This window comes from Mustela putorius, unplaced genomic scaffold, assembly GCF_011764305.1.
Source record: "Mustela putorius furo isolate JIRA1106 unplaced genomic scaffold, ASM1176430v1.1 tig00003937_pilon_pilon_pilon, whole genome shotgun sequence".
Taxonomy (NCBI): domain Eukaryota; kingdom Metazoa; phylum Chordata; class Mammalia; order Carnivora; family Mustelidae; genus Mustela; species Mustela putorius.
Genome location: NW_025422082.1, coordinates 521,857 through 547,244, shown reverse-complemented (window position 1 = coordinate 547,244; position 25,388 = coordinate 521,857). Strand labels below are relative to the sequence as shown.

Here is a 25,388-nt window from a genome sequence, read left to right as displayed (position 1 = left end):
GGGAAATCTCTTTCTGTCAAGAGGACCCCAGCCCAGAAACCCTATGCCTAACTAACAATGAAGTTTTGGGTTGGTAGCCACCAAAACAAATGTTTTCTGTATGAAATTCTCTCTGACTATACTAAGAAGCAATCTCTACTTAGTTGCATGTAGGGCTATGTGTTCTTCTCCCCAAAAAAAGTTCTAAAGAATGCAACTTCGCACACCAAATAGTTAATTTTATTGCACAAACTCACTTCAGAGGTAACAATTTGACCTCAGAAATAAAGATAATATACTCTAGAACATGGTCAAAATCTTCTATATTAATTTAACATTTTATTAGTGAAGAAGTAGATGCAGGCAAGGAAAATTCTCTGCATTTTATTTAGGAAAAAAAATTTGTAGTATTTTCCTTTATAGTTATTTTATAGGATTTCTAAGGCTTTGTACAAATGTAAATATAAAAATTAAATATAATGTATATTGTAATTTTTAGAAGCTATATTTTTTTCCAAGTGTAGTAATTTTACTCAATAAATTTTTTCAGTAAAAATGTGCTGAATGACTCTTCCTTAAGAATAAATATCTTTTTAGGGAACTAAAACATAACAAAATAATAACTTAGTATTGTAATAAAATTGCTAGTTTTATTAAAAGCAGATTCTATTTCTTAACATCGTTAATTAAGTTTTCTTAAAAAAAAAGTCTACTTTATGGTATTATTTCATCAGAGTAAGTTGACCCAATGAGACTCTCACTGACAAAGACATGTACAGAGTTAGTAACGCATGTCTATAAATGCAGTTAGCCACAACCTTTCCATATACAATTTCCTTTTGCTCATACACACATATATTTACAGCTAATAAATAACATTTAAAGCCAAAGCATTGCATATATATATATACATATATATATACATGTGCAATATATGCACCTATGCATGTATTGCATATACATATGTAGATACACACACACACATATATATATATACATATAGTGAAGTCTGTAGAAGTCAGAGTTCCTAGGGCCAAACACCAATTAGATCCATACACCCTTGTTCAAAGCCCAAATCCAGAAAATTAATGAATTAGCAAAAAGGGGGATGACAACAACAAATCTTACAACATTTTATTTTTAGAGAAAATCCATTCCAAGTTAGCTGACATCAATCACAGCATTCATCCTACTTTGTATAGGTATAACCATACTTCTCAAATGAAGAGCTGAAGTTCTGGCACCTCTGGAATAATTTCTACTCCAATATGTCCTAATGCTATACCTCTTGATTGTTTGCTTTCTAAGCTATGCTGAAGAAAAAATGTACATGTGGGGCTTCATATATAAGTAATATGTTCAGATACCCACACATGTTCACAGTTTGAATTCTCAGCAATAGACTTTGAAACATTTTACTTCTTTATTAATTTATATTAATTATAGATCATTCTGAAAATATGGTACCTAGTTATAAATAACTGTTCACTCACTCTTGACTAATTGTTAAAAATAACACCTCTCATGGCATTTGATGTGGCTATGGCAATTGAGGATTCTTTTAATTTCCCACAATGTTTTTAAGCCCTGTTTATGGATATATACTTTTTCATCTCTTACTTAGTAACAATAGCCTTTGTTTAAAATTTATAGGAACTTGTATGACGTAAAATTTGACCTCTGGTACATATCATCTTATTAAAACCAGGGAAGAAAGAGACATGGTCAAAGTATAACTGAAGCATGACTGAGATAACCCTAAAACTGAACAGTGCCTATCAAATATTAAATGACCTCAAATTGATGAATATAATTTCAGAAATCTGGTAAATGAAACTGCGGTATCATTTCCTTTTCTCATAGTTAAAATTATGTGTCAGTTGACAATAATAGGCTCTTTTAAAACATCAACCTAGAAAGCACTGTTAAAATATAATCTCAAGACAAATGGTGGGTAGAGATTAAGCAGTAAACTGTAAAGCCTATTAAAACCAAATTGGTCTAAATTTTGTATCTCTTTTAATTTTTAACTTAGCAATGATGTAATCAGCTTCAGGGAGGGCTTAAAGTTTCAGTGATTTATGAACTTCATTTTCTATTCCTTTCTCCAAGTCACTAGGCCCTGGTTCTGTTGGGCAACACAGAACCCAATGTCAAGAGAAGAGCCATTCCAAAAAAGTCAGGTGTTTTGACTAGTAGGTAATGGGTCCAACTCATGTCACCAAAAAAAAAAAAAAAAGAAAAAGAAAAGTAAAGAAAAGAAAAAAATATCATTTTCTATATTCAGACTTGGAGAAAACTTTGAGAAGGTATCAGTCCAGAAAATGCAGACTTCTGATTAAAAAACGAGATTCTACTCAATTTTAGGCTATGGTTAAACTCACGAGATAAAGAAGGCCTATCATGTTACCATGATCCAAAATGTTTCTTACTTCTTTCTCTAAGGGCAAAACAGTGATTTTCAAATCTGTGATCTTTTAATGTTGGAAGATGTGTTATTTGGGCAGTATATTCCTCACATTGAATTAGCCACTTTTTTTGGTATTTAAGACTGTATCCTAAAATAACTAGTCAATTATTAATTAGGGATTAATATTCAGAAAAATTCTCTTTGAAATAACCAAAGCACTAAGCATCTTTTGTAAAAGTTATTTCGTTCTTCAAAGAATTCCTCTGGTGTTCTTCCTTCTGGAGATTTGCCCAGGGTCTGAGAAAAAGCAGAGGAAGGGAAATTTATTATTTGCTTAGTGTTTTATAACTCCCCATCCCACCCCCACCTTCATGATGAAAAAGTTATTCGATTAGAAGTTCAGAACAAAGGTTGTGATTATATACCCAGGGTACATATGGATAATGGATCAAATATGGATAATGGCAGGCTTGTGGGAATAAAAAACCCTCTATGGTCTACTTAGCCATGCCCCAATAAGGACTTTCATTTTTCAGAGGACTGAATCAAATTATTTCAAAGAATATATGATTTAAGATTTCTTAATTCTAAAACTTGTCAAATGAAATGCCTGATTTTTTGCTTTTCTTTTGATATGAGTCTTCTATCAGAAGAGACAGAGAACTTTTGATTAATTTAGTGACAGAAGAAAGAAACTGCAGAGGGTTATTAGTCTGATTCACAATTCCTAGATAAAGTTCAGATGTATAAAGAAAAGCCACCTAAATATCTGTGGTGTCAGTAATCCTGTAATCATACAAGGAATGTATCAATAGACTTTCTCAGATAAATGACGGTGACTTATATAAATAATATGACCAGAAATACATTTAAAACAGCTGGAGATACTTCCTAATTTTTCAGGTTTTCTCTTTACATTCACATATAGACTTAAAACAGTGGATGCTTTGGGGAAAATGTATGTGTAACAAGTGTTTGTATATATTTGTATGTGACATAAATGCATGTACAAAACTTCACAGTCTCTTCTAAAAGTTAAAGCAAAGGTGAAATTGTCTTAGATTTGTGATGAGGGAAAACAAAGCAATGAACTTCTGATAAGAACTGTCTCCACTTAGATAAAAATTCAGTTATTCTGCCTGACTCAGTACCATCAACTATTTTTCATTTTAAGTTTATCTTGAGTGTTCTTACATTAATGTTTTTAATCACGTGGCTTCATCTTATTATTCAAAGTGCATGCCATAAGAAAAAATATAAATATTATATATGCATTGAGAAGGTCTGAAAGAATATAAATTTAAATGTTAATTGGGAGTTATCCCTGGGGGATAGAGTCACAGTGATTTTATTTTAGCCTCTTTTTCCTAATTTACCCATAATCCATAATCCATAATTATCCATGGAAAAATAAAAATACAACATAAAAGGGGTCTTTAATAAAATTCTTTTTTTTTTTTTTTTTTTTTTTTTTTTTTTTTTTTTTTTTTTTTTTATTTTTTTTAAAATAACAGAGAGAAATTCCACATAGGGTCTCTCCACTGAGCAAGAGCCCGATGTGTCGATTTGAGATCATGACCTGATTAGGCAATTCTTATTCTGTACTTTTGTCTATAAATGTAACTGAGAGAAGAAAAACCAGAAGCAATTGTTTTTTCTATTTCTGGATGAGGTTGTGACCAGCCTTGCCCATTGTTTCTTGCTTTCCTGGCTTGTATGACATGATCTAAGCTTTTCCCTCTCACACTTGTAACCCATTAACACTTGGTATCTGGCAGGGGAATGAGTAGGGAAATGAAAGTGAGGCAATGTGAAAATTCAGGAGAGGTTGGAGAAGGTCACGTGTTTAACTCCACTTAGTACTGACAGTCTGGAAAGGCTTAGCTGACAGCTGCAAAATGGACCAGTCTTAAAGGTCAGTAGGACAGAGCCAACAGATTATTTTGAAATGGAAAAGAAAACCATCTCCTAAATTCTAACTCCATTAGCTTCCCGTTGTTGGGGATTTTGAGATGGATGTTGGGTGGCTGCCCCTTTTTGGTTCTCTGTTCTGGAGTCTGCTGCCACTTGGAGCACTAAGGACTATGTGCTGCAGCTGATGTTTTGTCCCCCTGGAGGGGCTATGTAATAGCAAGCTCAGGGTATCCAAGGAACTTTAGCTTATGATGCTCACCAACCAGACTTTTTATTCAGAGACTTGTCATGGCATTTCACAAATACTACAGATGCCTTTCCTTTCTGCAGATGAGACACTTTCTCCCTGGAACAGAAGATCACCCTGTAGAAGAAAATGAATGTGAGCATGTCAAAAGGGAAAAGAGAAACAACTGAAAATATATGGTTTGGTCAGAGCTGTTTAAATCCCACCTGATCATTATGATTAATTATTTTGATATTTCCAGTAAACTGCTTAAAGTCAGGCCATTCTGGCCAGCAGCATATCTGAACCAGAGAGTTAATTGAGGGCCTAATCCATTATTTAACAAAAGAGTTAATTAGTCTATACAGGCATAAAGACAGCTTGGAGCAGCCCCAAAATCTCAGAGCTTTCACCAAAAGGTGACAGAAGATCAAATTTACCATTTCCTTTAATATGCATTAGGGAATTCACAAATGATCCTTCAACTCCTGTGAAAGAAATAAACTCTCAGCATAGCCTCTTCATCCACAACCTGTTTTTTGTTTTGTTTGTTTTTGTTTGGTTCTGTTCTGTTTGTTTGTTATAAAAGAAAATGACCAAAGAGAAAAAAAAATCAATCTTAATTTAAAAAGTCATTTTTATTAACAATAATGGCACACTATAGTTTGCAAAATCCCCATACATTAATTATAGAAGGTTTAAATCCTATGGGGCTCTTTATGCAGCTAATTTATAGATAACATGAGGTGAGGGAAGGAAGACAGGGTGAGATTACTTTGGAATCTCATTCTTCTTGAAGAGGTTGATTTTAATCTTTGAAAGTCAAATCTCTGAGATTCTTTCCATAACTGTTTTGTGCTTGTAAGAAACAGTGCTAAATGAGAAGCTAAGATCCTCAACTTAAAATCTCAGCTCTATCCAATAATTGTGATCAATTCAGGGCTTATATTTTCTTTCCATGATATTTAGAAACACTATTACTTCCCTGGGTGTGATAATAAAAGAACATGTCTCCCCAAAATTATAGGTATAATTATCTAGTTGATACAGTTTTAAAGAAAGAGCTTACTAAAGTTCCAACCTGAATGATGAAGGCTCCATTATTTCTAGGTCAGGACACAGTGAGTTTAAAATGAATGGGGAAAATACAATTAATTACTTTTTTTGGGTCTCTCCAGCTTTTACTCTGATCTTCTCAATAGCAAAGCTGGGGCTGCTCCACCAGTCTGACCAGCTGAAGTATGAATCGTTCTTCCATTTGAGTTTCAACATTAGCAGTTCTCCAATATCCACCTCCGTGTAAATTAAAAAAGAGTATGTCTTATTTGCAGAAAATTCAGGCCTAAAGAAAAAAATTAGCATATTCGGTTAGTTCTGGATATAAGGTTTTTGTTTTTTGTTTTTTTCATTTTTGTTTTCCTTACAAGACATAAATAGCTTTATTGTTTGGGAGGTATTTTAAAAATGCAAAAAATGTCCAGCAAAATACTCAAGATGAAGATCAATGGCATTTGGATATTTTAAAAGATAAACCCTTTTAATCTATTCTAACTTTTACACTAACAGTATGAACTATTTAATACAATTCTTAGGAAAAAAATCCATATATCAATCATTCAGAAACATTTATATTCATTTTCATCTATCCCCTTTCAATCTATATTGCTATGTGAACATGTTTGCTTTGTTAAAGTCATAAAATACATATAATTCTCTATTCTTTCTTTGTTTACTTCATATTTTACTTTCCATTTTTTGCCCTGTTTTACTGGGATTTTTATAATTATAGTTTTTAGAAACTATATTGATTTTATTGGCTTTAAACCACAACTCATTTAGCCATTGTCTCAATGTTGGGTACTTATTTTCTTTCTAATCCATGCTATTATATGTACCAATGTAATGAGAGCCACCCAGATGCCCGCCATAAAGCTTTTAAAAAAAATCCGAAGACTGTTTCTTTTCCAAGTGTCCTACTCTTCTGCTCTAAGGACCAATGGTTATAGCAGGTAGCATTGCCATGATAAACCCACATGCTGGACGTAATGCCATGTGGCTACTCACAGGGTAAAAGGGATGTTCTCACTCTCGGCCACAGTGCCATACAGAGAGATCTCGAAGGCTTGGTTGGTCTGTGTATCACTCTCAGTCCCAGAAAAATGTATCTTTACTTGGTAATGGAAGACTGTAGAGAGAAAATTGGAACAAGTGCTGATCAGTTTTTATGGAACCACCACCGTCCCCAAATAAATGGGTAACTCAGAACCACAGAATCCTGAACCATTAAATAGGAAGTGTTCACACATGACTATCAGTGTGGAAGATTCCTTCATGTCTGCACAGTGTTCATTACTAGAAAATTCAGACCTTGAATTCCACTCCCTTTCAGGAAAGTGTGGTGGTAGTGGATAGAAGAAATCCAGGTGTATATGAATTGTAAAGCAGTCCTGGAAAGTAGTCATTTTTGATGGGGCACAAGGGAGAGCAAATCAAGAAGCGAAAATACCATGATTCTTTCTTCAAGAACTCTACCCTTTCTTTTTTTTTTTTTTTTAAAGATTTTATTTATTTATTTGACAGACAGATTACAAGTAGGCAGAGAAGCATCAGAGAGAGAGAGGGAAGCAGGCTCCCCACTGAGCAGAGAGCCCGATGCAGGATCCCAGGACCCTGGGATCATGACCTGAGCTGAAGGCAGAGGCTTTAACTCACTGAGCCACCCAGGAGCCCCGAACTCTACCCTTTCTTGGCCATCTTATCGCCAAACATCTATATGGAGCATATTTTAATGGGACATTGTGTGACTGTTTCTTCATGTTTTATGAGTATGTCTGACTCCCTACCTACGTGTAAATTCCCTCAGGTCAGAAGATCACATTATTTATCCTCTTTATCCCCTCAGCATCTAGCACAGAGTAGGTAGTATATAGCAGGCTCACAATCAACCGTATTTATCAAATTATCAGTGAGGCTATAAAGACTGCTAGTTCCTAATGTGTTCTGTATTAGGGAGAACCTCTGGAAGCAGATACTTGAACATCTACATTTCCTTGCTGCTCTCCCCATCTCCATTAAAAAGCTGGAGTAGATGAGATGGGGGAGATTAAGGAGATAAGAAAGGCAGCTGGTTTAACACATAGCTACTAAAGGTGAAAAAAAACAGAGTTTGGAGTTGAATGGAGTCCTTGCAGGCATCACCATATACCAGAGCAAGGGAAGTTGAGACTGCCAAAGTACTCCCAAAAATAGGATGGCGCCCTGCATAGCACTGAGCAGGACACATGGGGATAAGTCTTCAGAAGAGTCCAGTCTCCTCTATACCTCACACCCGTTTTCTTATTCTGAAGTTAGGGAAACTAAGGGTTTCCTCATTGCTTAAAAGGTTCCCTTGAATTATTGCTGCTCCAAACCTTTAGGCCACCAAATATACCACTATAGCGGTTCTAACAAAGCCCCTTCAAATAGTTGCCTCTATCATATATATTTTATCTCAGAAAACTGTACTTCAATATCATCCTTTCCCTCGGACTTCCACCTGGACCCCACATAAGTTAGCTTTTCTGGCCTAGTTCCTCTTGCCAGATTTCCTTAGTATCTCCTCTCCTGTTTTCCTCTAATCCCTATAAATCTTGCTCTAAACATGTTTGAAATTCAACTGGGTATAAATTCATGACAAAATGGAAATATCTTGAGGTTTGGTATATTCTTCCCTCCCAGGAACAGTTAAAATATAGGTAGTTTTTGCCTTCACTTAAACCAAACTTTTTTCTGTGAAGGGCCAGATAGCAAATGATTTAGGCTTTGTGGGCCATACATACGGTCTCTGTCCCAACTACTTAACTCTGCTGCAGTAGCACAAAAGCACTCTTAGTCAATACGAAAATGAATGTGTATGGCTGTGTTCTAATAAAACTTTCTTTACAAAAGCAGGAGGTAGGCTGGATTTGGCCCATGTGCCATAGTTTCTTGCTGACCATGGATAGATGGATGCTTTCAAATTAGTTCAGAGCCTAGTACGAATGGGCTGGCCAATGCTGGTGGTCACAGTTACTGAGGAGGGTGGCAGGCAAGGCTGCTGCCTAGGATAGTGCAGGTTGTGCACTGGGCATTACTGGTTATATAAATTGGGAGCTTCAGTTAAATAGACCAAGGTAACTTTTTCTCAACCAAAGGAAATACAAGTGAGGATTCAGGGTTTAGTAACATCATTTCACTACCTCTGTTGCAATGGACAGACATCATACATGTGATGCAGTAAGCATGATAAAAAAATAGGATCAAATTGATTTTCTTTATTCGCAACATTCTCCAGCCTACCTTTGTAAGGCATCTGAGAGCGAGTCTTCAAGTACATTTTGCTGCTTCTCTTGGCTCTGACCTTATTGATCTCATAGCCCAAGTTGTTGCAACGGTTCTTTCTGCAACTCAAGCAGAGCCCTTTCTCAAAGGCTTCCTTTGAATTGCACCGGTAGGCCTTACTTGGATTTTCTTCATTCAACAGAGAGTCAATAAAGAGATGAATGGAGCGCTCATGGGAACACTTCACTAGCTGGTCCACATCTGGGGAAAAAGAGGCACAAAAGAAATTCAACTCCATGAGTGCCCACAGTGAATGTTTCATCGTGTAGTCCAAACTAGTTTAGGTGTGATGTCAGAATAAAATTACCTAAGGATCTAGTCCTATGACTGCTTGAGTGTAAGTCCTATTTAAGGAGATATTTTTGGTGGCAGTTTCTCCTGTCTTTCTTAGTCAAAATTGCAAATTTTCAGAGAACTTTTGCCTTTTCTGCTGTCTTATATTTGTATGTTTATGAAGATATAATAAGAGACATTCAAGGTAAAAGTTGATTTCCCCCTGTTTGTCACATCTTTCTTTTATATTGAAAACATAAAATATTTCTCCATGCTTCTAGAAATAACATCATAAAAGGCAGAATTGTTAAGTGAAAAGTATTTTATAATATGTATAATTGGAGGTTGTCTCACTATCAATAATTTTTACATCAAATTAACCACGGAAATAATTAGCTATATAATAAAAGTGTATCTCTTACCATAAGATTTTATAACTATTAAAAACAGTAACATTAAGCTGTAATTTCTATAACACTGCACAAAAGACCTGAGCATATTGACTACAGGTAAGTTCCACTGCTCACAAAGGATGAAAAGATCCCTTAAAACAAATTATAAATTTGACACAAACATGATTATTGCAGTAAACATTAAGATAACATTAACTTATATTTTCTTCCTTAAATTTTGGAACAGTTAGAGAAAGGTGATTTATTTTATTTTTTTAAAGATGTATTTATTTTAGAGAAAGAGAGGACGAGAGAGAATGCATGTGCATGAGTGAGAGGAAGGGAAGAGGGAAAGAATCTTCAAGCAGACTCCCCACTGAGGGCAGAGCCCCGCTCTGGTCTGGATTATTAAATCCAGACCCACAAGATCAACGACCCACAAGATCATGACTTTAGCCAAAACCAAGAGTCAGGGTCTTAACAGACTGAGCCACCCAGGTGCCCCTGATTTGCTTCTTATTTGGACGTCTCTTTAAAAGGCTGACAAAAGAAATCTGAACTAATTAACAATAACTCTTATGGTTTTACAACAATAAGAGAACATGTGGCCTGATATCATTTTATACTGCTATTATCCAATGCAGTGGAGTTTTCTTATGTAGGTCTCACCTTTCTCTTTTATTTCTGGAAGCTCTGTACTCAGTGTAGTCTACAATATAACACATAAAAGAAAAAAATGTCTGTCTGTCTGACCAAAGGAAGTACTAAGGCAGTAAAGGTGATTACACTGAATATGATAGCCTTTTCAGAAAGATTTCTTGGCTCAATGTGTATATTAAAACTACATACTTGTTGGGAATGGATAGGAGACTAGATCAATAAGAATTAAGTGTGAAACTTATATTTAACTAACTTCTAAATCATATTCACCTCCAAGGCCTCTCTCTGCAATCACACGGATAGCTTCCCCAATGTTACATCCCGGTTGAAAAGTGCCTCCATTAGGATAAATGTCAACATGTCCTACTGGTTTCTGGATTCCAATACTTCGGCCAGGTGATCCTCTGGTGAATGTGTGTAAGACATCTACAAAATCTGCATCATCGGGAGAAAGGCGACTTGGAGCTTCTGCATATTCAAAATTAGGTCCAGCTGGATCTAGGCCTTAATGCGGGGGGGGGGGTGGAGGTGGGGGGAGTAGGTGGGGAGACACAAACAACAAAGAAACATAATAAAGGCCTCACAGATTTTTAAATTCCCACTCATTTTAGCCTCCATCAGTATCACCTTAGCATTCAATTGTTCATCATTTGAATGTAACTGGCAGCCACATGGGTTCTTATTAGTTCCTTATTCTGTAGTGATTGGATTCTTAAATTACTGAGAGTATCAAAAGTAGGCTTAGCTCCTGTGAAAGAAATTTGAGGCTCCTGAACAGTAAATAGAAATCTTCATTCAGGACAAGTAGATCTCAAAAAAATAATTTTGTAAATTATTTTTGAACCTGGTGAGAAGGGCTTCAAACAGTGGCGGGCTCTTTCTTTTTCTCTTGGCATGCCAAATTATCCATTACCGGGGTTGACTGTCTTCCTTTTTTCAAATAGCCTCTGGTGTTAGCCCTTTTTCATTTCTCTCAGCACTGATGGGAGAGGTGACATATATGCATTATACCACCAAAACGCAGAGCAGAGGGAGGAGGGGAATGAGCTTCCCAGAGACTCCATTGGGCAATCTGTGCTTAATTAACTCTGCTCTATTTCTCTTCTGACAGTATATGGTAAGCCTAGGAGAGCAAGGGCCCATATTCTATCTTATTCCAGGGGAAAAAAAAAAAAAAAAAGAAGGCCTCCTATGAGATAATCAAATGGCTGGGCAAACACAGGAAAACCACACACATACGGGTATTTGACAAACTTTCTGATTCTCTTTCAGAATGACTGGCATCTCAACTCTTCTGTGATGACTACTGGCAGTGCTTTCTTACCAGTAATTCTATTGACCTTCTTATTGGTCAGGCTTCCTGCAATGCCAGCAGCATGGGCTCCGAGGCTGTATCCCAAGAGATGGACATTGTCCAGAGGATAGTGAAATTCCTCCTTTGGAAGAGAAAAAGAAAAAGGTTCTTACAGTTCTGTACAAAAGATCAAAGCTAAAAGAAAAAGTGAATATAAGTATTGTTCTTGAAATACAGGCAACACTTAAAATTAACTCTAGTTATTTTAATTTTGTGTTTTAGATCAAATGCTCTAGTGTTGAGATTTTTCTTTTTCTTTAAAAACATATCTAAGTTAGAAACTTTTCCCATCCGTCTAAATTGAAGTGTATGGAAACCTGAATTTCCATATATCTGAAAATATATGTATGCATGTACATGTGTAGTTATATACTTATATGTAGATATATGTATGTATGTGTCATCTATATGTAGATAAACTATATGTAAACATACACACATATATCAAATATATATTTAACTTTAACCCATTATTCCCTACTCTAAATACTCTACATAATTTTATTCCTTCAGGTTGGCCAGAAAATATTACAGGGGGAAATAACCACAGAAACATATGATCCAGGCTTTTTCTTCAACAGATGAGAAGCCTAAGGCCCAGGCAGGTGATACCATTTGCCCAGGTTCACTTTCTTAACGAGCAAAAGAGTCAAGAAAAGAACTCTAACTTTTAATGGTCAGTCTAATAAACAGATTATTTTTTACCTCCAAGTATCTGGCTTAAATAATTTGGCCCTATCAGAGTCTTAACTTTCTTTCAGCCAACCCCAAGATATTTTTCAAAGGTAATTTCAGAGGCTGACATCAGAGAATAACATGGATCAAAGTGGAAGCTAAATCAGAATTCCTGACCCACAGCCACCTCATAGTCTACAGACCTACCCTGCCATTTTCTTCCTAGCTCAAACCTATCCATCCCTTAACCCTCAACAAGTATCTGGACCTTTAATCTACACTAAGGAATGGGTAGTATTAATCTTTTCATGAAAAATATTGGTATTCTAATGGGTCAAAGGCAGGATAACATTTTCATGCACCAGCCTAGTGTAGAGAAGGATTTGGCTGAACATGACATCTTTTATCTGCCCTGAAATAACAAGCTTTTGTCTGCTCTGCCTAAATAGTTCTTGGTCGTGCCAGATCTAATCACTAGGAGAATATCAAAGGATAGGGCATAGCAAGACTATGCCTTGACTTTACAGTTTTTCATTCTTATCATAATGCTGCTTTCTGGCTAAAAAAAAGTCTGTATTTATTCTGTATATTTGAATTGCCCCAGAAAATATTTATATTTAAGTGAAAAGGAATAAAGACCAGCCTTTTGTTCAGCAATAGTGAAGGGATCAGTTTCGGACCCATTAGCCTTCTTCCCACAGTCTTACTTACCGCCATCCAGTTGATGAACTTGGCAACATCTTTTCCCACCAGCTTGGTGTACCCTGCAGACACTGGATAATGCTGCTGGGCCCGTGACAGCCAGTCCACCACAATGACATTGGAGTCCGGTTCCCTCTTGTACAGGGCAGCCACAAGTTTTGGCACCCAACTCTCATACATTCCTGTCACCTGAAGAGGATGATACAAGCTTTCCTAAAATACCCACCTGCAACTTGTTATAGATATGTCAGCTATATTAAATGGAAAGAAAACAAACCTCAAAGGAAGCCCATTGGCTCAGAAAGAAAACTTAAACCATGGAAAAGAATAATCAGAGACTTATGCCTGACTCTCTTGAGGCAAATCTGAATATGCCAAAGAAGGAATGTGTTGAGCTGAGGAATGGCAGGTTATGTTCACACCACCAATTTTTAAACACTTGTTTTATAAATTCTGTAAAAACCAATCATTTATATAAAAGATCAATCTGAATAAGTTAAAATTCTGCAGCAGAATTATAGACTATTTTAAAATAAATTTAATTTAATTATTTCCAATTAGGTTAATAAATTTTTCCCAACCAATCATTTATATAAAAGATCAATCTGAATAAGTTAAAATTCTGTAGCAGAATTATAGACTATTTTAAAATAAATTTAATTTAATTATTTCCAATTAGGTTAATAAATTTTTCCCAACCAATCATTTATATAAAAGATCAATCTGAATACGTTAAAATTCTGTAGCAGAATTATAGACTATTTTAAAATAAATTTAATTTAATTATTTCCAATTAGGTTAATAAATTTTTCCCAACCACATTATTTTGGAGGATGTGAATGTACTTGTTTTTCTTATAAAGAGTCATTTATATCAAACATTTGATATGCTAAAGAAAAAAGTAGTTTCAAGCATACTAATCCTAATAGAACGTAAATTCATTCAGCAATCTCTGTTAATACATAAGCAAATGATCAGCTTAGAATTTTTTTATCATTTCTCTCAAATTCTTAATTATCAGAGTGGGAATTAATGAGGTTTAATAGTCACAATTCCCAAATTATTAGGTTGGCCCTGTCTGGAGATAAGAAGACTTCCAACTATAATTCTTTGCCTCTTATTTTAAAAAGATTCCCAAATTCAAAGTCAAAAGAACTATTAAGAGTCCTCAGGTTAATTCTATTTCTGTAAAATTTTAATTTAAGTTTTCAGAAAGAGCATTGGACACCTTTGCAAAGATGCATACTTTACAATAACGGAAACAGACTTAAAAACTGCAGATGGTAAAACTGTGCACCATCTTGCCATGAGCTTAAACATAGCAGTAACCGGATTCCAATCCACTAATCTACCCACTCCTACCATGACCTGAGAGAAAATCATGTTGTAGCCACAGAAAAGATTACTTAAATATGTGCTCAAAAAAGAAGATTCTGAAATACATGTTTAAGATAGCTTTTCAGGGAGACCTATAAAACTCATACTCTTCTTAGCTTAATTCCAGTAACAAAAATAGGAGTCATGAATTCTCAAACCAAGGAACTTCAATTGGAACATTGATCTTATATAGTGGATTCTTTTAGATTTTTTCTTCCATTTTATTTAGTTTATTTTCTAGACTAAAACTATCAAAACGAGATCTCACTTCACTCCTGACACTAATAGCGGTTAGTTGTGCTCTGTAGCAGGGAAAAGCAAGCCTGAAACTCAGGAGATTTTGGTTTCAGTCCCAGCTCTTCCAATAATTACTTCTATGAATGTAGGCACTGTCTTAACATTATAGGCCACCTATAAAACAAAGGGGTTGGGGTCAGATGATCTTGAAGTTACTGCCACCTCATAAATGTCTTTTTGTAACCACTCTGACTCCCAATCTACTTGCAGTGATATAATACCAAGTATGAAGAGAAAAGAAGAAAATCTATAAAGGTAACATTAGTCCATTAGAAAATCATTTAAACTCTTTTTGAACCTGTCTCAACGAGAAGCTGCTTTAAACAGTCTAAGCACAGGGGCGCCTGGGTGGTTCAGTGAGTTAAAGCCTCTGCCTTCAGCTTGGGTCATGATCCCAGGGTTCTGGGATCGAGCCCCACATGGGGGGGGTGGTCTCTGCTCAGCGGGGAGCCTGCTTCTCTTCCTCTCTTTCTGCTTTTCTGCCTACTTGTGATCTCTGTCAAACAAACAAATAAAATCTTGAGAAAAAAAAAAAAAGAGTCTAAGTGCAGCCTCGGTCATGGCGGGAACAAGTCAGAACACCCACCTGGCCCAAAACCCCAATGAATTGGTACTGTCTCCGCTCTTCCTCTCTTAGACATTGAGGGTTTGCCACCTTTTGCAACTGCCTTTCAAGAAAGGATGATGTCAGTTCTTCAGAATGCAATGTTAACCACTCCTCCTTTCAGCCAGGCGTGAGGACCTCCTACCACAAGGAGAGCTTTGTACTTAACACTCTGGTCTATAAAACCTAAGCAGGTGGCAAAGCTCCAGGACAGCTGTGTCTAAACTGCCTTCTGGGCTGTGCTCTATGCATACAACACACTAAGCATTCTTCTGAATTTTCCATGGCAAAGCTGCAGAACTTCTTCATTTCCCTTTGTCCTATGACCTTGAGTTGCCAAAGAGTTTATCTCAGATAAGGCAAAAAATTATATTTGCTCTAAACCCCTATTACATGTTTTTCTGTATTATCAATGTTTCCAAGTTAAGCAATCTGTCAAAGAGTCAGTAACCCAACTTACTCCTACAGTGACTGATACTTTTATTAACTGCCTAAAAATTATTTCAAACCTTTATTTTTTTTAATTCAATGTAAAATACTGCTGTAAGTAACTCTGAACAATAAAGGGGTGGAAAATACAAGAACTCACCTTCTTTAATTCTAAAAAGGTTATTATTTACTAGGTTTTTTCCTCCGAGTTTCCTTAAATCAGCACAAATTTTTAAAATCTTTGACTCTCAGACACACAGCTGAACTGAAGTCCTTCTGATCACTCAGTCCAGGTGGTCCAACTTAGCCAGCCAGGCAGACCACTGAGATAAGCTAAGATCCATTACCCAGTGTGGCTGGATTAATCATCACATAGGAGCAACCAGCTCTTTATGATGACACTCAGTTCCACAGTGGCCTAACCTCTGAGGTCAGGCTCTCAAAATGTTAGGACACACAATGTGAAGAATATGGGGGCTTAGTGAGCAGGAGGGCCAGTGATAGAAACTGGCACTGTGTACTGATATTGGATCAGTCATGTCATCTTTGCATGAGAAGGAACTATGCTTTTGAAAAATCCCTAAAGCATCAAGTTCTCTTAGGGATAAGATTGAGATGTCTGAGATATTCAATTTATTCTGTCATATAAAATGTTTCTTAAGCTTACTATATGTTTTTGAAAACTATTTGAAGTTCCATATACAACCAAAATGTCTCTAAAACTACCAATGTTTACTTTTTCTTATTTAAATCTCTTAAAAATGTAAAAACATCTAAGTATTTGAATACGTATTTTTATCATCAGATATGTGATTTATTATGTTAATTCTAGTAAAGAGATTTTTAAAAAATAAACATCCATGCAAATTCTGTTAGTCGTTGCCTTCATCTCCATAAAAGTTACAGCACTTGTCCTGGATTAATAAGAAAGGAACTTAAGTTACACAGAAAAAGAAATCAGGACTAGAAATCTATCAATCATTCTCTAATTCATCTCACTAGAATTCATTTAGTATCTACTACTTTATTCACAAGCTCTGACATAATGGCAGGACTACTTCTCTTTAACCTCCCATTTTATATAAATTCTTTTTATATTAAAAAAAATGAAATCTTCTCACTAGGGTTTGAAAATATTAACAACAAACTGAAGTAGCTAAGAACTGCACCATGGAAGGTGACTGGCATATTTAGAAGGCACTATGTTAATTGTATTCTTTATTTTTGTTTTTTGGGTTTTTTTTTTTTAAGATTTTATTTAAATTTCAGCCAGTTAACACACAGTTTCACATGTAAAATTTAGTGATTCAACACTTCCATACAACATCTGGTGCTTATCACAACAAGTGCATTCCTTTATTTAAAAGTAAAAGTAACTGTAACCACAGTTTTTACATTTTCTAATCATTTGGCATGACACTTCCCTGGCTATCCCTCTTTCATCTCTAGAAAAGTTCTCTAAAGTTTACAACTGGCGAATTTTGGAAGTGGAGTCTAACCTCTTTGTCTTACACATCAGTCATCTGAGGCCCAGAAATGGGAAGTAGCATCAATCACATTACAGAGCTGGAGAATGGCAAAGCCAGAATCAGAATCAATATTTCCTCACACCACTCCAACCCTCTCCTCCCTCTGACAGGTTCTCCCTTAGAAAAGGACTTTTGGTGATGTGCTGCATGAATCAGGATCATGCAGTTTCCTCCTGGTTTCCTAAAACGATAAACTACATTCTGCTCTGTAGTTGAGCAAAGGCTTATTTTCCCACCTCACAAGAATGGCTGGTTCAAGGGCACCAACTAAGTACCATGGAAAAATGAAGGATGACACTACCTGGGGGAAATACTCATGAATCCATGATTTTAGATTCCACAATTCCCACCCCAAGCCAGAATTTCCTATACTCAAGTTTAAAGTAAAGCCATTGGAAAACAAACAGAAGCACAGGATAGGAAGACTCATCACAGGGCTCCCAACAACGGGAGAAAGCCAGACAGGCAGGATGCCTGGTCTACCCCATTCTGCTACTTCCTAAAGAGACTGTCTTACCGTCCAGCCATGGATCACCACAAAGGTTTTGCTGCTGTGGTTGAAGTGGCAGTTAGCCACAGATTCTGTCACTCCAGGAATGAGGTGGCAAGTATCCTCAGCTGTGTCTTCAGGGGTCCTTAGAGCAAATTTACTTTCAATATCTATAAAATCTCTTCCTCCTGTAATTCCCAAAAAGGGAAAAAAAAAATGGATAGGTGGTTAATTGGAGGGTTGTTTGTTTTATTTGCTGGAATGGTATGTTTTAAGCTTCTAAGCAACTTTCACCAGTGCTATTTTTATTTCTATTTTTGTAAATATATGTGGATTGCAAGAGAATGACTAATCCTCACTGATGATCAAAGTTGACAGAGATCAGAATCCAGGTCTTTTGGTTATAACTCAAAACTCATTCTCCCAAAGAACATTGGCTCATGGCTCTTGCATTGTAAAGTTCCACTTATTCCGTATATTATCTCACCCTCTTTCAATCTCCAGTTACAACAAAGGAATCTTTTCCCAAAATATTAAATAGGTTTGAGGAAAGTTTTCCTTTTCAGTAGCATAATTTTTAAAATGTTAGCATTAAGAAAACTTGGATGCCTAAGTAAATTTTTGTATAAAATTTTTCCCACCCCCACATCAAGGTACATCAACTAAAATTGTTTTAAAAAGTCATTTGGAAATGCCTGTGCTACATGTGAACTGGTTAATTCTTTTTTTTTTTTTTAAGATTTTTATTTATTTATTTGACAGATAGAGTGAGAGAGCATAAGCAGAGAGAACAGCAGAGGGAGCAAGAGAAGCAGGCTCCCTGCTGAGCAGGGAGCCCTAGGACCTGGGGGCTCCATCACAGGACCCTGGGATCATGACCTGAGCCAAAGGCAGACAGACGCTTAACCAACTGAGCTATCCAGGTGCCTCTGAACTGGTTAATTCTTTCCCCAAATATTTCTTTTATAATATTTCTTGTCTTTGCAGTCTTTCACACAAAGTCAAAGCTTAAAAAACTGTAGCAAAGCAGATTTGGGAAAGAATTCACTTTGACTTTTCATAGTCAATCACAAAGTGAATAATGAGGGAAATAATACTTCAGCCAACCATTTGCCTCTCTTGATAATATATTTGAATTTTGATAAATCTTCATTTAATGCTAGAGTGAACGCTTGAAGTAAATTGTATTTCCCATTAGTCAAATTCTTACACAAAGTGAGCAAGTCAAAGGTAAGTTATGTTAAGGGAAGTTATTTAATTTCTTAACAAGTAAAAAAAAAATTAAAAACTACTAAAAGGTAATAATTTGTAGTTTTTAGATTTTTTTATTTCTAATTTCTTAACCTAAACTTACTCTTTTCACAATTCAAATGCTGAAAATCTGTAATTTCAAGTAACATTGCAAAAGCCAGGCCAAAGAAGTGAAAATAAAAATGATATAGTATAGTGAAAGTATAAGGATTCAAGTCAGGCTTATCATGTAATTAGCTGAGTACTGGTCAATATTTCCCTTCTTAATTATTTTCTAAAACTCATTAAGCAGTATTGTGGCTACTTACTAATTCATTATAGGTGACAAGTTGATTACACACACACACACGCACACACTTCTAGCACCTGACTATTGTAAAATAATTTATTCAAATAATAGCCTGTGGTAAGCTATTGATATTTAAGGTTTTTTTCATTTTCATATAGTAAAAGTACAACTGACCCACCAAAATACACTCTGCCTTCCATCTAACTTGAAGATGTAGGTCTTCCTTTTCCTTTCTAACCAGGAAGTACTCTGGTGGCCTTATTATTTCCCTGATAGTAGAAAAAGAATATTATAAATTTTTTAATCTGATTTTGCTCTCAATGTCCAAGAAGTGTTTTTATTGTTACAAAGTACTTTAGAAAATTTAAAACTAAATTAGTTTCACCTATCCCATATCGCTCCACATCAAATAAGTCATTCTTCCTCAATAATCACATTCTTTTAAAAGATCTTATTTATTTGTGAGAGAGAGCATGAGAGGAGAGAGGTCAGCGGGAGAAGCAGAGTCCCTGCTGAGCAGGGAGCCTGATGTGGGACTCAATCTCGGGACTCCAGGATCATGACCTGAGCCAAAGGCAGTCGCTTAACCAACTGAGTCACCCACTCCAGTAATCACATTTTAACATGTTTGATCACCATTTTTTTTGAAATAGAAATCAAATGACCTGGCAGACAGATCTCACCCGCCACCTACTTGTTAAACTGATATTTAAGATTATTGCCCTGCCTGACTTCAGAGGATGCCACTCACTTTGGTTGATTTTTCCTTAGAATTATGCAATGCAGCAGCCCTGGTGTCACTGGTGGTTTTGAAAAGACTAAAAATATTCTCTGGCATTATTAAGGCTAGCTTTGTATATTTCCATGAAAAAAGAAAAACTCTATTGAATTCATAGATTCTCAGTCAGTTGAGCATCCAACTCTTGATTTCGGGTCAGGTCATGATCTCAAGGTGGTGAGATCAAGCCCCAGGATGGCTCCATGCTGGGGGTGGAACCCGCTTAAGACTTTTTCTCCCTCTATCCCTCCCCTCACGGGCCTCACAGGCTCCCTCTCAAAAATAAATGAATGAATAAATAAATAAATAAATAAAACCTCCTGTACAGATTATCTGCATAGCCCACTGAGAGGTCCAATTTTCCACAACTAACATTTCCTGTTGGATACATAATTTCTAAATTAAAAAAAAAATAGGAAATTCATGCATTCTCAAACAAATTTGTATCTGGAGATTTTTATTTCACTTCTCAGGGAAATTTTTTTTTTTTCATTTTAAGTTATAGAAAGCATAATGAAGCATTTGACAGGAAGATAGCACCACTCCATATGCTACAAGATGTTTTCAATTCTATGTCAGTGCTAGATATGAAATCATAAATGTTATAGTGATTACAGTTAGTCTTTCTTTCTCTTTGGATTCTGATAGAAAATATTCCCGATACTGGTGTAAGAATGTCTCAGCAACCTAGGGATGAATGTACTTCCCAAGCCTCACTTTCTCACACAGCTGATATATGTCAGTCAATATGTGTAGCTGTCCCAGTATACACTGGAATTGCTGTTGGCTGGCAGATGAACTGATGTGACTCAACGGTTACCAAGAAAATTATTATTTTCCATACATGAAAATGGTATTAATGGCTCTGCATTTACCTTTTTTAAGGGGAAAAGAATCTTTTTTTTTTTAAGATTTTATTTATTTATTTGACAGAGAGAGATCACAGTAGGAAGAGAGGCAGGCAGAGAGAGGGGAAGGGAAGGAAGCAGGCCCCTGCTGAGCAGAGAGCCCGATGCGGGACTCGATCCCAGGACCCTGAGATCATGACCTGAGCCGAAGGCAGCCACCCAGGCGCCCCAAGGGGAAAAGAATCTTTTATATCAGGACCCTTTAGAAATAAGAGCCACCTTAAATTAGTGGAAGGGTAAGGTGTATTCTTTTGTAAGAGCTTCCATCCTGAATTCAACTCATATCATCATCACCACATCAACCAGTTCCCATCAGATATGTTCTTATTCAGCACTAAGGTAAGATCTAGGGTAAGTTACAAGTTAATGTATTTCTCGACAATGTAATCTTTATTTCTAGATTATTAAATAGCTAAAATCCTAAGTGTATAAACAAAGACAAAAATTTACATAATGTTGATAATCACTCAGAGAGATGAAATTAGGTTGAGAAATCAAAGAGTTTCAAAGGTAAATTTATAAGGTATACATTATTGTTCCTAGAAAAGAACATTGAGCATCCCAGGAAAGATATTCTAAAGTCAGCTCACAATTATCAGATGAATAGGATTAGAGCTCAATTATAATGCAATTCTCTTTGAATTTTCTACCCCACCACATACATGCCTAAAGGACTTCATCACTAATTTACCTTCTCTCTGAAACTGATGGTCATACTTACTCAGGCAGCTTCTACAGAATGCCAAAAACCACTGACTGCGTGAGAACAAAAATAGTTTGATGAGGTGAAAAAAAAAATCAATATCCTATCTGACTGAATTGATTGGTCTTTACATGCTCCTGATTATTTAACAAACTTTGCTTTTCATTTTTATAGAAAAAAAGTTCATAAAATAGAAGCAGTAAACTATATAGCTCAATTTTTCCTCCTGAACAAAGGGAAGAAGAAAGGTTATGCTAAAAATACACTACACTATCTGAAAGAAAGTGAAAATTTTCCATTGTAACTCTACCCCTGTGTCTGACACGAACTTTTCAATACTGCTATTAATCAATCACTCCGGTGCTGAGGTCTGCTTCATTTGCAAATGCTATCAGCTATTTTGCTGTCATCACCATCACATTTAACTTAGATGTTAGCCTGGAAATTTACTATGGCAGATCAAATAGAATTGCAGCTACTGAGTACTGATTCATATGCTCCTTGTCTAGCTCTTTAAGCTTCCTAATGAGGCCCTGCAGAGATGGAGGTGGCTTCAAGAACAAAGAGCCTGAGGGCAGTGAGCATCTTGTATCCTCATATTCTTCTTAGGAAAAAAAAAAAAATCCAGAATAAGCAAAGTCAGAGCCCAGAGAGGTACTGTTTACCATTCTCTCACTGATAAATTTTGCCTCTTAAATTGCTAAGTTCCTAGATGAATTCACCTGGAGGAGAAAATGGGAGATAATTTGCTGTGATGGGAGAAGCATAATATAAAGGGAGGTAGTGGTGTAGTGAAAGTAGGAGGGAAGGATAGGAGGGATTAATTTCATGTCTACTTAAAAATGATTCCTCCCTTGGGGCACCTGGGTGGCTAAGTCCCTTGCAAATCTGACTTATGATTTCACCTCAGGTCAAGCTCTCAGGCTCTGGAGATGGAGCCCAGAATGTGCAGGGCGCTGGGTGTGTAGCCTGCTTAGGATTCAGTTTCTCTCTCTCTCTCTCTCTCTCTCTGCCCCTACCCCCAAGTACTCAGGCTCTCTCTCTCTCTTAAGAAACAAAAACAAAAATTTCGAAATTATTTAAAAAAAAAAAAGTTCCTCCCTTGATACATTTACAGCTAGCTAAAGCATGCATTGCTTAAAATCCAATTTAATTCATCAGTCACAAAGCGCCCATTTAAATCAAAGGGTATGAATTAGAGGAGGCTAAGAGAATTTTGACTGTGGCCTGAACTCATTTTTGAGTTGAAGAATCTAAACTCAGAGAGGTGACACTAACCAGACCAGGAATTTAGGGCTGTGAACTTCTAAGAAGCCAGCAAAAACGGGGGCTCCATCAGATAAGCCTCTGCCTTTGCTTAGGCCATGATCCCAGAGTCCTGGTATAAGTCCAATGTGGGGCTCCCGGCTCCGCGGGGAGTCAGCTTCTCCCTCACCCTCTGCCCCTTTCAACCTTGTGCTTGCGGGTGCACTCTCTACCTCCTTCTCTCAAAATAGATAATGGGGTGTGTGTGTATGTGTGTGTCTCTGTGTGTATTTCAAAGCTAGCAAACACAAACTGTGGAAAACACATATTTGTGTGTGTTTTTACAGTAAAAGTAGCTTCACACCATCGTGTATTTTCTGAAATAAGAATATGGAATTTGTTCCTACCATCTTCTTGGACAGGGTTAAACACTATAGAGGGGTACATACCACTATGCAAGATATTTAAGACTTTTTAATTCACTCTTCAGATACTGTTTTTTTTTTTTTTTAAATCCAATCAGACTTGGTGAAATCTACATTTTTAAAAAATAAATCTAACAAAATGTTCTTTTTCCAACCCACTGCAGAAGTCTGCAAAGTCATGGAGAAACTCGACTTGAACCCTGTTGCCAGTAAACATAACCAAGCGACACTGCTCTAACTGCAATTTCATCACTCAGGGGGAAAAATGTTGCCTTTGGGTTGCTGTTTTATGTTCAGTGAACCAAGTAAGGTTCAAGGTACTAGGGCTGCCTCTATAGTAGGCAGGTCTTGGGCTGCTCCTTTGTCTCCCTACATTTCTCCCGTAATGCCTTAACCCCGAGGAGTGGCGGCTGCAGGGCGCTGGCTGGATTTCACGCGGCGGCTCCCGGAAGCTCCACGTGCTGTGGACGCAGGCTGAGCGTCAGAGCCGGACTCAGCTCTGAGGAGTTTAAGAGTAGCCAAATGCAAACCTCCTACCACCACCGCAGCCGGCTGCCACAGTCTGCTGGTCTCTGCGCCCTGTTTTGAGGAGGGCAGCCCTCCGCTAGGCTTTCCGCGTGCTAAGAAAAGCGGCGCGTGCAATAATGGAAACTGGAAAGCTTCCCCGGCTCTCAAAGGCCTGCGGGACGCTGCGTCCGCGGACTCGGCGCCGCGCGTCCCAGTCCCCCACCACCGGGTCCACGCCGAGGGCGAGTGCCCAGTGCTTCTGCGATGCGGACAACGCCTCCTCCCCCGTCCCCACCCTCTCGGGTCAGCTTCTCTAAGAGAAAGGACTACTCTCTAACCACGCTCCCATAGGCGGGGGCCGAGCCGCGGTGACGGCCGTGCCAGGGTCACCTTGACCTGCGTGCCTTTCATTCCAGGGTCCTCGCGAGAGGGTTACTGCCGATCACCGCCATTTAAGCCCTTCCTCCGACCTCTCTCGTCCCGCCCCTCGAGCTACCCCGTACTCTCGGAAGTCTACGGACGCGGAAACACCGCCTCCGCCAGACTGGGACAACGCGGGAACGGTTTCAACAAGATCAGAAGGAGAATTACTTCCCTGCCCCTCCAGACCCCAGCCCGCTGGCTCTTCTCTGGACTGGCGCTTAGTCTAGGAGAGTCTCCAGTACGCATCTGCAACCCCTTTCGGCTTCCTCTTCTCCCACCTTCGTAACCTGTGGAAGTTGCCAAAGTGGAGTCCGCAAGTGGAGGGGAGTCTACGTTCAAAACTTACTGTCGGCGGCGGCCACCCCTCCGCGGGTGGCGGTCAGACTCTGGAACCACATGCCAAGCGCTACCAGCAACAGTGCTTTGCTCTCCATCTCGGGGCGCGTCTCTCGGTAGGAGCTACAGGGGACTGGCAGAAGCGCGGACAGGGTGATGGACCAGCTGAGCCCGAGGTGGGAGCAGGCTGGAGCTGAGGTCCAGCGTGGGACAAGTTGCCCTTTAAAAGGGAGAGCAGGGCAGCTAGAAGTGACAGGTTCCCCCTAAGGAGGAGGAGAACGGATCGAGTCTGACACTGTTTCCACTCCACAGCTGCTTATGTGACTGGAAATATGCAAATAAACCTCATCACCTATTGGCTATAAAATCATAAGTTGGGGGGAGGGCCCTAAATTCACTTCCAAGTATTTGAGCAAACAGTAAGGAGGATAAAACCTTGCCAGTGAGAAGAGGGGAAAAGGGCAGAAGGGAAATTTGCTTTCTCTGTAAGGTTCCTCTTTGCTTTTCCTAAGGACTCTGTCTCTCAAGGGCCCCCTGTACAAGCACAAAATACAAATTTATATGCATTTATGTTAAATACTCTCAATCACCAGTTTTCCAAGGTTAAGCTGTTAAACTACATTTGATTAATACTTAAAACTACACTTCTCTTTTCATGGCTTCTGTTTGTTACTTGCAGTGTTTGTTGTTATTTGTTTGCTTTTCCCAAAATTTTCCTAGACAAAGTCAATTTAGGGATCCATGGACACACATTGTTCTGCAGTTTATGCTTGCACATCTGGTATATTAACATTGGCGAAATGGATTAGCCTATGTGGTAGAGAAAAGCCTTCTTGGTCTAACTAGTTTTTAA

General features: G+C 37.6%; 1 protein-coding gene across 1 annotated transcript; it reads right to left on the bottom strand.

The window, feature by feature from the left end:
* Positions 1 to 1,099: 1,099 nt before the first annotated feature.
* Positions 1,100 to 24,853, bottom strand: LPL (lipoprotein lipase). Its single transcript, XM_045069489.1, has 10 exons — positions 24,546 to 24,853; positions 17,698 to 17,858; positions 12,954 to 13,133; positions 11,538 to 11,649; positions 10,484 to 10,717; positions 8,847 to 9,089; positions 6,594 to 6,714; positions 5,689 to 5,871; positions 4,563 to 4,667; positions 1,100 to 2,686 (listed from the first exon to the last, which is right to left on the bottom strand). Coding segments are annotated over exons 1-10 (1,428 nt in total). The 5' UTR covers positions 24,634 to 24,853; the 3' UTR covers positions 1,100 to 2,685.
* Between the last annotated feature and the right edge of the window lie 535 nt (positions 24,854 to 25,388).

Excerpts from the sequence above, each read along its gene's own strand:
- LPL (XM_045069489.1), bottom strand. The coding sequence starts at position 24,633 with ATGGAGAGCAAAGCACTGTTGCTGGTAGCGCTTGGCATGTGGTTCCAG. Across the intron at positions 17,859-24,545 it reads AGGGGTGGCCGCCGCCGACA|GAGGAAGAGATTTTATAGAT; the intron begins GTAAGTTTTGAA and ends TGGGAATTACAG. Across the intron at positions 6,715-8,846 it reads CTCTCAGATGCCTTACAAAG|TCTTCCATTACCAAGTAAAG; the intron begins GTAGGCTGGAGA and ends TTCTCTCTACAG.